At 35.0% G+C, this 11,274-nt stretch overlaps 1 protein-coding gene across 1 annotated transcript in view; it reads left to right on the top strand.

The window, feature by feature from the left end:
- LOC107733871 (xylosyltransferase 1-like) overlaps positions 1-11,274 on the top strand; it is a 77,579-nt gene that overhangs the window by 48,814 nt on the left and 17,491 nt on the right. The window contains exons 3-4 of the mRNA XM_016545701.1: positions 2,904-3,076; positions 5,902-6,104. Of these exons, the coding sequence (XP_016401187.1) occupies positions 2,904-3,076; positions 5,902-6,104 (376 nt within the window). The remainder of the gene's footprint in view (positions 1-2,903; positions 3,077-5,901; positions 6,105-11,274) is intronic.

The raw sequence follows: 11,274 nt of genomic DNA, 5'->3' as shown, positions 1-11,274 counted from the left end.
GCTCTATATTTCTTCGCAGCCCGGCGAAACATACCAATTTGAAAAACTAATGGAATGCATAGTCGATATAAAAAACTGGATGACGAGTAATTTCTTACTGCTAAATTCTTAAAAAACAGAGGTGTTAATTATCGGACCTAAAACCTCCGCATGTAATGACCTAAAACACTCTCTAACACTTGATGGCTGCTCTGTCAATTCTTCGTCACCAGTTAGGAACCTTGGTGTGCTATTTGATAGCAATCTTTCGTTAGAAAGCCACGTTTCTTTTAAAGGATGAGATTAAAATTAAAAATTTAGATGATATTCACCCTCTGTTGTGTTTTATGATTAAAGTTAGTAAAATGAACAGAGTAGATAACTTGATAGGTCGAATAAATAATATATTCAAAGAAATGAAGGATACGGGTTTATATATTAAAACAAAATGGGAAATTGAATTAGATAATAAAATAACAAAGGAGATTGGAAACAAAGTTTAAAAGAAAATGTAAGAACTACGCAATCTCCATATTGGCAAGAGTACGCTTGGAAAATCAATATGCGATATTTTATAACACCAGAAATATCTTCCAAATATAATCATTTATTTTCAGCATGTTGGAGAAGCTGCGGTGAACTTAAAGCCTATTATACTCATATATTTTATACTTGCAAAATAAAAATAAAAAATGTGGACAGAAGTAATTCAGGTAATAAAAGAAATTTTTAAGAAATCAAATATAATAAAGGTACAAAATATAGTTTTGGGTATAGGACCTACGCTACTTAGTAAAGATGAGTTATATTTATTTAGAATACTGAGAATGACAGCTTTTAAAACAATAACAAAATTTTGGAGAAGGAAAGAATCCCCAGTTTTAAATGATTGGTTAGATTTACTCTCTAAAGTACACTCTATGGAGAGGATAACATATGAAATTAAGAGTAAAAGTATACATTTTGAAAAGATATGGGCACCTTTAAAATCAAAGTATACATTATAAGATAAAGGAATACATATACTAATTGCCTCTATATAATTCTACCTCCCTTTTAATGTATTCATTAATTGTTTTTATTTATTTAATTAATATTATAATTAATTAGTCTTAAATAATATTATTTGAATTACTTATTAGGAATTAGGTGTCATTATAAGAGTTTGATATGAATATGTGGATGTTTTTTTTCTCTTTACTTTTTTTATATGAAAAAGTGTTAAGGTATGTATTGGTTGTTGTTCTAATTATTATTATTTTATTTTTTTTCTTTATGCATTGGTGATGGGTATTATGACAAAAGAAAAAAAAGTGAGGGAAGAGAAAGTAGAAGGAAAAATTAATAATTGGTAAAAAAAAAAAAAAGATGTCTTTAAAGGAAATGTTCATTTGTATAACTGTATTAAATGTGCTTAAACTGAAAGACAAAGTATATAAAAAATAAAATAAAATAATTGAAAGCATTATTTTTAGATATTTTCGCTTTATTTTAGCTCTCTTTAGCCTCTAACATTTTAAACTGCAATCACATTGAAATCAACAGTGGAAAATATTGACCAAAACCTGTGAGTATAAAAAATGATTATTTATGACAGCTGTAATGGTTCATATCAAAAATGAACACTAGTGTTTAAAAGTTTGGGGTGGGTAAGATTTATTGAAAGAAGTCTCTAATGTTCACCAAGACTAAATATTAGAATTATTAATTTTATATTATATATTATACAGTATATATATTATATTATATTATATTAATTTAACTTTTTTTTTTTTTTGCTATTTTTTGTTTTAAAATATAATTTATTCCTGTAATAGCAAATTATTTGGTGCTCAGGAAACTTTTCCCATTGTTATCAGTGTTAAAAACATTTAATATTTTTCCATTTCAATTTTATAAGTTATTGATGCACTGTGATGTGATGCATTATTTTCAGGGTTCTAGAAAGCTTGAAAGAACAGCATTTATTTAAAATAGAAATCTTTTGTAACATTATGAGTGTTTTTGCTGTCACTTTCGATCAGTTAAATGCATCATTGCTGAATTAAAGTATTCTTTAAAAAAAATAAAAATAAAGAATGATCCAAAATCTTTGAATCAATTAAATGAATAAATTGCAGTTTTTGCCAAACTGTGTTTTTGGTGTATTTGTGTTAGTGGTCGACCGATATATCGGCCGATATTTGGCATTTTTCAAATATCGGCATCGGCCGATAAGTTTTCCTGTTTGGCTGATGCGTTTGAGGCGGGACTTTTATTTTGACGGCGCTGAGAACAGCAGCCTAAGCACAGAGTGCTAACATTCTCCCTTTTGTTCACCGTCGTCGTTAACAGTTCTGTCTAATGTGGATAGAAGTCTATCTAATAATCAGATAGAACGGTTAAACAAAGGAATTAAAATGTATACAAAAAGTATTATAACGATTGCTTTTATATTATTAGTAATAGAAACGCAAACATTATATGGATAGAAGTCTATCTAATAATCAGATAGAACGGTTAAACAAAGGAATTAAAATGTATACAAAAAGTATTATAACGATTGCTTTTATATTATTAGTAATAGAAACGCAAACATTATAATACTTTTTTTGTTTGCCGTCAGCATTCAGCAAATACGCATTTATATCATTTAAACAAAACTTTGAATGACTAATGAACATTTAATTTCACAAACCTTGCAAACTAGTCAGATCCAGTTGTGAGATCTTGTGAAGTGTGCATTCATTGGCATCGGCTGTCAAAAAATCAATATCGGTCGACCACTAATTTGTGTATGATTAAAAAAACAAAAAAACATGGCCTCATAAACATAAAAATGCCCCTGAAAACCAGCTACAGGGTGCAACTGACCATATGTTTTAAGTTTAGATGTGGCTAATTTCCTCTGGAGTTCATTGTGGCTAATGTGTGTGTCTGTGCAGGCAAAGTGAATATGAATGTGCAGTGGGAGGACGACTCTATGGAGACTGTGCCTGTGGTACCAGTGCGAATAGCCTTCATGTTGGTGGTCCACGGACGGGCCTCACGCCAGGTGCAGCGTCTCTTCAAGGCCATATACCACTCGTCCCATTTCTACTACATCCATGTGGACCAGGTATGTCTTCAGCACCCATTGAGTTTTATAAATATCATCTATAATGATGAGAATATTCTGAAATGATTGAACAGCAGAAGTTGTGGTGTTGTTCATATGTTAACAACTGTATAAAATACAAAATGTAATAAATTGAAAAATGTTTATATAAAGTGTATATATAAAATATAACTATTTGAACTCACTGATTAGCTAATCGGTTGTTGGGTGAATAGTTGACCATCTCTAAGAGCAATAGTGGGGGATGGAAAGAGATGGGGATGCTGGGTAAACAGTGGGCTCCAACCCTTCCATTCATTGAGTAAGCTGTTTCAAAAGCCTGATGGAGGATTATTAAAGAGCCATACTTCAGTGTCTTCCACACCATTTACTCTCCCAGCTTGGCAAGTGATAGAGTGTGAACATGAAAGGCTGTTTGTTCACACACACACACACACACACATGTAATGCCCCCTCCCTTAATTACACACACATACAAAAATACACTTAATGAGCCACTTGAATTTATGGCAGGAATGCGTAGGGTGAGTACTCTGTCTTGTAATTTCAAAAGAGTAGGATAAAGAGCTGCTTTTCAATCAGTCCATCATCATAGAGACAAGCTTTATGACTCCATAAAAACGAGCAGAGGAAAAGAGAGGAGTTAAAAGGTGGGGTGTTATAACACAGAAAACACACAGGGAATCGAAGTCTGTGATGTTTGTATCTCAAGAAGAACACAGTGCTTCACACTCGCATGCCAAGTTTGTCCCAAGCACTTTTGTGGCCACAAAAAAAACTTTTTAGCATTTTTGTCATGTTTTCTAGTAAAATATCTAAACATCCCAAAAACAAGATATGTAAACTTGAGAAATAAGATCGTGTTAGATAAATAGACTTATTTTTAGCATAATATTTACTAAATTTTAGGAATGCACAATATATGTTTTTTTAAATCTGTAAATAATGGATATATATCAGTCGATTTGGGTTATTTAACTGTGCATTGTGTTTAAATTAACTTAAAGTGAGAGTTGGATGATGGCAAAGGTAATCTTTTAAAAACTCTAATAATTTAATAACACTGTTCTGTGTAATCTTTAGCAAAATTTTAAAATGAATATCAATTTCATATTGTACATTACAATCTTGTGATGCCTAAATTCACTTGTAGCATTTAAAATGATTGATTTGAGTTTTTAGTACTTTATTTTTTATTTATACAAAATTATATTGTATATTAATATTGCCTATTTATTGGTCATAACTTCAAAGTAATTGTTGGCTATCGGATTGAATTTTAATATCTGTGCATCCCTACTATGGAAGCATATAGGTAGCGAAATTCAATTTAAAATGCAATATGCAAAATGGCAACGCAATATTCAAAATGGCAATGTATTTCTGTATTTAAATTTACATTTTCCATTACCCATACGTGCAAAGTTTGGTGCAAAAGTAAAATGAAAATTAAATTATATAATTTACATTTGCCATTTCCAACAGTAGTCTTATATGCAAATTGCATGCAAATTTTAAGGCTTTATAAGTTGCGAAATGAAAATGAAAATGTATAACACAAATTGATTTGATAAGTGTAACATGTCCAAGCAGAAATGGTAGCATAATGATCATTTAAATGCTATTTGTCCTAAATGCATTTAGACTAACAGTTAGAACACTTAGGATTGCGTTTTCATCATGACGCCGTGGGATATTTGTAGCAAAATTCAATTTGAAAATGCATTCCGAGCTGACCACGCCCACCCTCCGTCAATCATTGCTTCAAGGCAGGGATTTGGACGGAAGCGTGTTACGTTTGGATCGTTTGAAACATGGCGGCTGGAGATCTGATAAGATCGTTGAATTCACTGGCAGATGAAGTGGAGCGTGAACAGAGAAATATATGAAGCGTATTCCACGCTAAAATCAAACGTTCGAACGACCGACAGATCGAGCGTCTACCGAACGTCTATCCGAACGTCTTGAGCTTTGAGCGTCTTACACTGCGGGTGACCCACGTGACGACCAGACAAGACGTGATGTCAGCGTCTTGAAATTAGCTGGTTTTTAAACATTTAAGGAGCCAAGCTGCTGTGTAAAGACTATAAATGGACATTACAAGCATTACAATAATGATATTTTATACCTAAAATAATACTCAACCATTTCCTGCATCCTGCTGTACTTCCCTGAATAAGTCTTTAAAGGTGGGCATTGAAAATCATTAAAATTCATTAAATGACCTTTAATAACAGTCATTCAGGACTTTCGTTCAAAAACTCGGGAAGTCTTAATTTCAGACAATTTGTTGTATAATTAATTAATTTAAATTAATGTTTTTATTTTCCTTTTGCAACAAACTTTGCACGTATGGGTAATGGAAAATGTAAATTTAAATACAGAAATACATTGCCATTTTGAATATTGCATTTTAAATTGAATTTCGCTACCTATATGCTTCCATACCCTACTAAAGGTTCTTAGGTTTGTTTAAAACATTTTTACCAATGACGTAAGAAAAGTAAATTGAATTGATTTCATTAAGTCCTATATTATATTGTGCAATTTTGCTTTTGAAGTAAAAGTCTGGAAAACCAGACAAATACACTGACCAAGAAAATGTTGGCATATGCACATATTCCATGAAACTCTGTGCAACCTTACCTGACTGTTTGAAAAAGCCTCATCCACTTCATTCAATCAATTTTTCCCCACAAGGTGCCCTTAGTGGATGGTCAGACTTTGTTTATCTCATAATAACGCTGGTCACGTTTGACAGACTGATCCCAGATAAAGTTCTCAGGCTCCAAATTAACCAGAGCCTGTCTTTTTTCACCCCGCAGCGATCCAACTACCTGCACAGGCAGATGGTGGCTCTGGCTCGCCAGTATCCCAACGTCCGGGTCACACCGTGGCGCATGTCTACAATATGGGGCGGTGCCAGTCTGCTTACCATGTATCTGCAGAGCATGAAGGACCTGCTGGCCATGCGAGATTGGTCCTGGGATTTCTTCATCAACCTGAGTGCTGCTGATTACCCAATCAGGTGAGTCATGATCATCTCGCATTACTCCACTTTTGACTGATTATTCTGTTGATATCATTTGCATTGCTTGGATTGTCATTGTTTTCTCTCAGGGAATGATTCAAGTTTATTGGTTGCCACAGAGAACAATTGAGTTAACACCTGACTAGCATTTAGCTGTGGTTCTGCTGGGAGATTAGTTCCAAGCAATGTCACAATTTAGTTTAGCAAGGGATTATGGGTAATTGTGATCACCATTGGCTGTTAGATCTGGTGTCAACGAGCTTGATGGTTCATAGAACTGTTAAGGGATTACATTTAAACATCTTGCTGAGATTGTACTTGTTTATTCAGAATTAGCTCAATTTAAGAGCCACAACAAAGTAAAAATAAAAAAACAAGGAACTTGAAGATATTGAACTTAGAGGGACTCTGAAATTAAATGAGAGCTTGTGAATTGTTTATGTAAAGTAAAGAGATTATGAATATTAGAAAGGAGCTGCACCAGAAAGTGATGCATAGTTTTTAAAATAGGTTTAAAAAAAATTGTATATATAGAGAGATGGAAAGAAAGGGGAAAATATATATTATTTGTAATATTATTATTATTATTCATTTTTTATGTTATATTAGCAGAATTCTCATTGCAGTCATCTTGAAATTCTAAATAAGTAATAAAAATAATTACTACTGGTATTAATATAATAATACTGGTGGTGTTGTTGTTGTTATTATTATTTATTATTATTATTATTATTATTATGTGTATTATGTTTCAAAATTGTGTATTGGTACAAAATGTGTATTGAACATAAAATAATAACATAATATTGAAAGCATTTGTTTATAATCAGTTTTTAATCAATTTTTTTAAGTCCAGGATTTTTCTTTCCCAAATATTCTTCACATTACAAAAAAAATACCCCAGTATTCCAGTATCTCATCACATTACCTGTAACTCAATGTGGCAGTTCTGTCTGTAAGCCGACCTGCGTCTGAAGATTTGAATTATCACCATGATAAATGCCATTAGTGTGCATAACTCTTCAGTCCATAATGAGAGCAGGATGAGAGGTTGAGTAAGCCAGCTACTCCCCCGGCTGCAATCAATATTACAGCCATGTCATTTTCTGCAGCCCTCAGAAATCAGGGTGTTAGAGATCGATACAGCCCTGTGATGAATTCTGGCTTGTCCCACGCTGCCGTTCAAGGTTAAACCTGCCTCTCTATCACTCCGTCGCACGCCACACCTCCAGACCGGAGAGGAAAGTTACCAATGAGCCAAAGCCCCTTTAAAGTGGAACATCAAAGAAAAATAATATGATACTTTTCATCTCTAGCTCGGAGTCGGGTTCAGGTGCGAGCTATAAGTAGCCTGTCAGTGTGTGTGTGTGTGTGTGTGTAGTGCAGTGATGTAGTTGCTATCATTTGTATTATACTGTGCAGAAACACCATTTCTCTAAAACATGAGGACAAATCGCTCCATTAAGGAGTCCGATCCGGCTCCTCCGGTCGTGGTGATGGAGAGTTATTTCTCAGTCCACTATCACAACAGAAACACAGGTCAGCAGAGAGGAAGCTGTAAGGAAAATACTCCACAAAAGAAATGTTGAAAGACAGCGTGAAGTCCACAACATGAAAAAGTATGTTCATTTATGTTTATATGCTTATGTACCCTTCATCAAGTGTTGCCACCACAGACTTCTGTTTCTGTCTGTCTGTGGCATTAAAATGTATAGATTGCAAGAGTGCCTGTCCACTTGTTTAGTGAAGTATTTTTTTTTCCATTCAACTCTTTAAGAGTTGTAAGTGTTCATTTAGGAGTTATATGAACAAAACCAACCAGCTTCAAATCAAGCTACAAACCTTGATTTGAAGCAAAGAAATATATGAAAATTGGTACAAAAAACAAGGGTACAAAATGTATGAATGCATTTAAGGAATTTAATGAGGGACTATTGAAATATATAAATAGCCATTTGCTTTTAATTTATCTAGACAAAAGACAAAAAAAGATTAGAATTTAGATCCTAGATTAGAATTTAGAATTTTAGATTTTTAGGTAAATAGATAGGATTTTATTTTGTGAATCCTCTCTAAATTCTATTTTAATTAAATTTAATTTTTTTAATAAATGATATCTTGTACAAATTTGCTTCTCACACAGGGTGATTGTTTTTTCCCAGATGTTTAGATATTTATATACAACTATATTTTATGTGTATTGCAAAATATGCATATTATACATGCAAGTAGTTTGAGAGTCTAAGGAAACTGACTTTAAAAAAATTCACAATGCAGTGCATCATGGGAGTGGCCTGGCACTTACCTGCTCGTTTGGCATAGTTTAGACTGTTGCACTCCAGTGCTGTAGGTGAAAGATCTCCTCTGATTGGACAGAAGTGAGCACAGACTGATAGGTCAAGTTTGGACTCCATTAGACCTAATCTCAATTTGGCTACAAAGATTGAAGGGTTATCTTCCTGACATTGAATGTTTTTCCCACTCTTGCCCCCAATGGCCTTTGACGGAGGAAGCGAGTGCAAGACAGGAAGTGAGGTGAGAGACAGACAGAGATGAAGCCACAGACAATGTTCAGCTGCACGCCTGACTTCAGCGTGTTTGCAGAAGGTTGACTTTAGTGACACTGCAGACTGCGCTCAGCTTCATAGCGGCTTCATAATTGCGTATGACAGCACGTGTTAGAGGTCCTCGGGGGACGTCTTCAGTCTTGGCCTTCCTAAAGACCTGTGCACAGCCCTGTTGCAGAACGCTTTGTCCGCATGTCGTGACTGCGGTGCCGAAGGGATGTGCGGTACCTGCGTCTAGTGACTTAGCTGCTTATTTTCCCCTCTAATTCCCTCCTGATGTCCGTCCTTCTGCATGGATGCCTGTGAAAGGGGCTGACAAAAAGCTCTCTGCTCTATAGTCGAGCCTGGACGCCAGGGGCGGAGGGCTCTGTTACACAGTGGCTTTGTTGAGAGCGCTGGGCTCTTTTCTTCCATTTATCCGCACCATCTTGCTCTTTTTCTCCAGCCCAGTTTGTAAGTCAGCTCAGCTGCATTTATGGCCTTTTCATGAAGAGAGAAAAGGAGAAAACAATGAGTCTGGACTCTGTTGTTCTCTTCTTCCCATGTGGTCACATGGGCTCCATGATGCCCTCTTCTGGAACGGAGCAGCTCTATAAACCGTTTCGGAATGAAATACTAGCTTACTAAGTACTATGCAGTATATACTGTATTTAATATATATCCTATATTCAGGTTACTATATGAAAAATTGTAAAAACCATTTCAAATTCAGTTATTGAAAATAAATACAAATGTGACCCTGGAGCACAAAACCAGTCTTAAGTCGCTGGGGTATATTTGTAGCAATAGCCAAAAATACATTGTATGGGTCAAAATGATAGATTTTTCTTTTATGCCAAAAATCATCAGGATATTAAGTAAAGATCATGTTCCATGAAGATATTTTGTAAATTTCCTACCGTAAATATATCAAAACTTAATTTTTGATTAGTAATATGCATTGCTAAGAACTTAATTTGGACAACTTTAAAGGTGTAAATATTTTAATTTTTTTGCACCCTCAGATTCCAGATTTTCAAATAGTTGTATTTCGACCAAATATGGTCCAATCCTAACAAACCATACATCAATGGAAAGCTTATTTATTCTTATTATTATTTATAAATTAGAGATGCACCGATCTATAGACCAGGGATCGGAATCAGCCGATTTTCCTCATGATCGGCCCAGATCTGTGTTCGGCCGGTCAGTCTCACTTCTTTCAGATTTCGAGCCAATCCGTTTTGTTACCAGTGGCACAGGCAATAACATCAGCCGCGCATTCTCGCTCTCTTCTCTCCGACGACCCCTTCTCTCTCACACACGTCTCATTCGCTCTGGTTAAATAGTGCTTGTATTGCGCATTATTTTAGTCATTCCCGCAGGTTTCGCGCTTATACCAAACGCGCGCGCACCACCACTGATCTATATTAGTGGAGCGCACAATCCGCGCTCAGTCTCAAACAGCTTGTGAGCCACAAATACCAAAATGAGTGGCTAACTGCGCTAAAACGTTCAAATACATACAAAATTATGTCAAAATGCCCGTCTTGGCGAGTATCCAGTTAAACATCAGTTTTGGGAAAAAGAAAGAGAACGCATGTTGTGTAACAGTATATCTTTACTTGTGTTTTTTTATGAAAATGAAATTTTGCGTTGAAGAAAAGTAGATTTTTGTTTGTATATGCTGTCAATTATAGTTCTTAGAAAGAAAATCGGAATCAGCAAAAATCGGTATCGGCAGATCACACTAACAAAAAATCGGAATCGGCCAAGAAAATTGCAATCGGTGCACCTCTAGTATAAATCTCAGTTTTGAAAAATTGACACTTTAGACTGGTTTTGTGGTCCAGGGTCACAAATGTAAATACAAATGTTAATGTGAATTATAAGGTTAATGAGAATTTAAAAGTAAAATTTAATGGTACATTTAAGTCTCCCATTGGCTTTCATTTCCTGTAATTTGCATTCTGAATTATGATTTGTCGTCTTGCATTTATTTGTGTACTTATATGTGATTTTATAATTTTTTGCATATGCAGTATGCAATAAATATTTCATATTGTATTATGCTAAATCGTTGGCACATGACCTCACTATGTTGCATTCAGTTATTGAAAATAAATGCATATATATAATTTTTTTTTTCATTTTTGGTACTGAACTTCCAGTTCATTCATCACTATTGAGATCCAGTTGGGCACATTGCATTATGGTATACAGTATGGTGTCCTCATGGTTGCATTCTGTGCAATTGTAGCAGGTCATCCAAGTATTCCATGCCTAGAGAAATTTTTGAGAGACCTCAAAAATTAAGCATAAACATCCCCTCTGTCTCTCTTTCCCCTGCTCCCTCCCACTCAGACTGTTGCACATTATTATTGCACAGTTTTGACGGCACTGCAGTCAGATTTCAAATCTTGCTGGTAGCTCGGTTACAGAATACAGCACTCTAATAGCCTGAGGTCTGAGTTTAGCCAGCGCAGGGAGTGACTGGCAGCTGTACATGCACTGAGCACTGGAGCAGGGTTTCATTTCAAATGCCACACTGGCTTTCCCATGCTGATCTTTGGCAAACAGGAAGACACTGTAGGTCAGAGTGCATTTGTGTGTGTTGATCT

This window comes from Sinocyclocheilus rhinocerous, unplaced genomic scaffold (genome assembly GCF_001515625.1).
Source record: "Sinocyclocheilus rhinocerous isolate Xijiao unplaced genomic scaffold, SAMN03320098_v1.1 scaffold189, whole genome shotgun sequence".
Taxonomy (NCBI): domain Eukaryota; kingdom Metazoa; phylum Chordata; class Actinopteri; order Cypriniformes; family Cyprinidae; genus Sinocyclocheilus; species Sinocyclocheilus rhinocerous.
The sequence above is the reverse complement of the archived record's forward strand: the minus strand, read 5'-3'. Positions and strand labels throughout refer to the sequence as shown.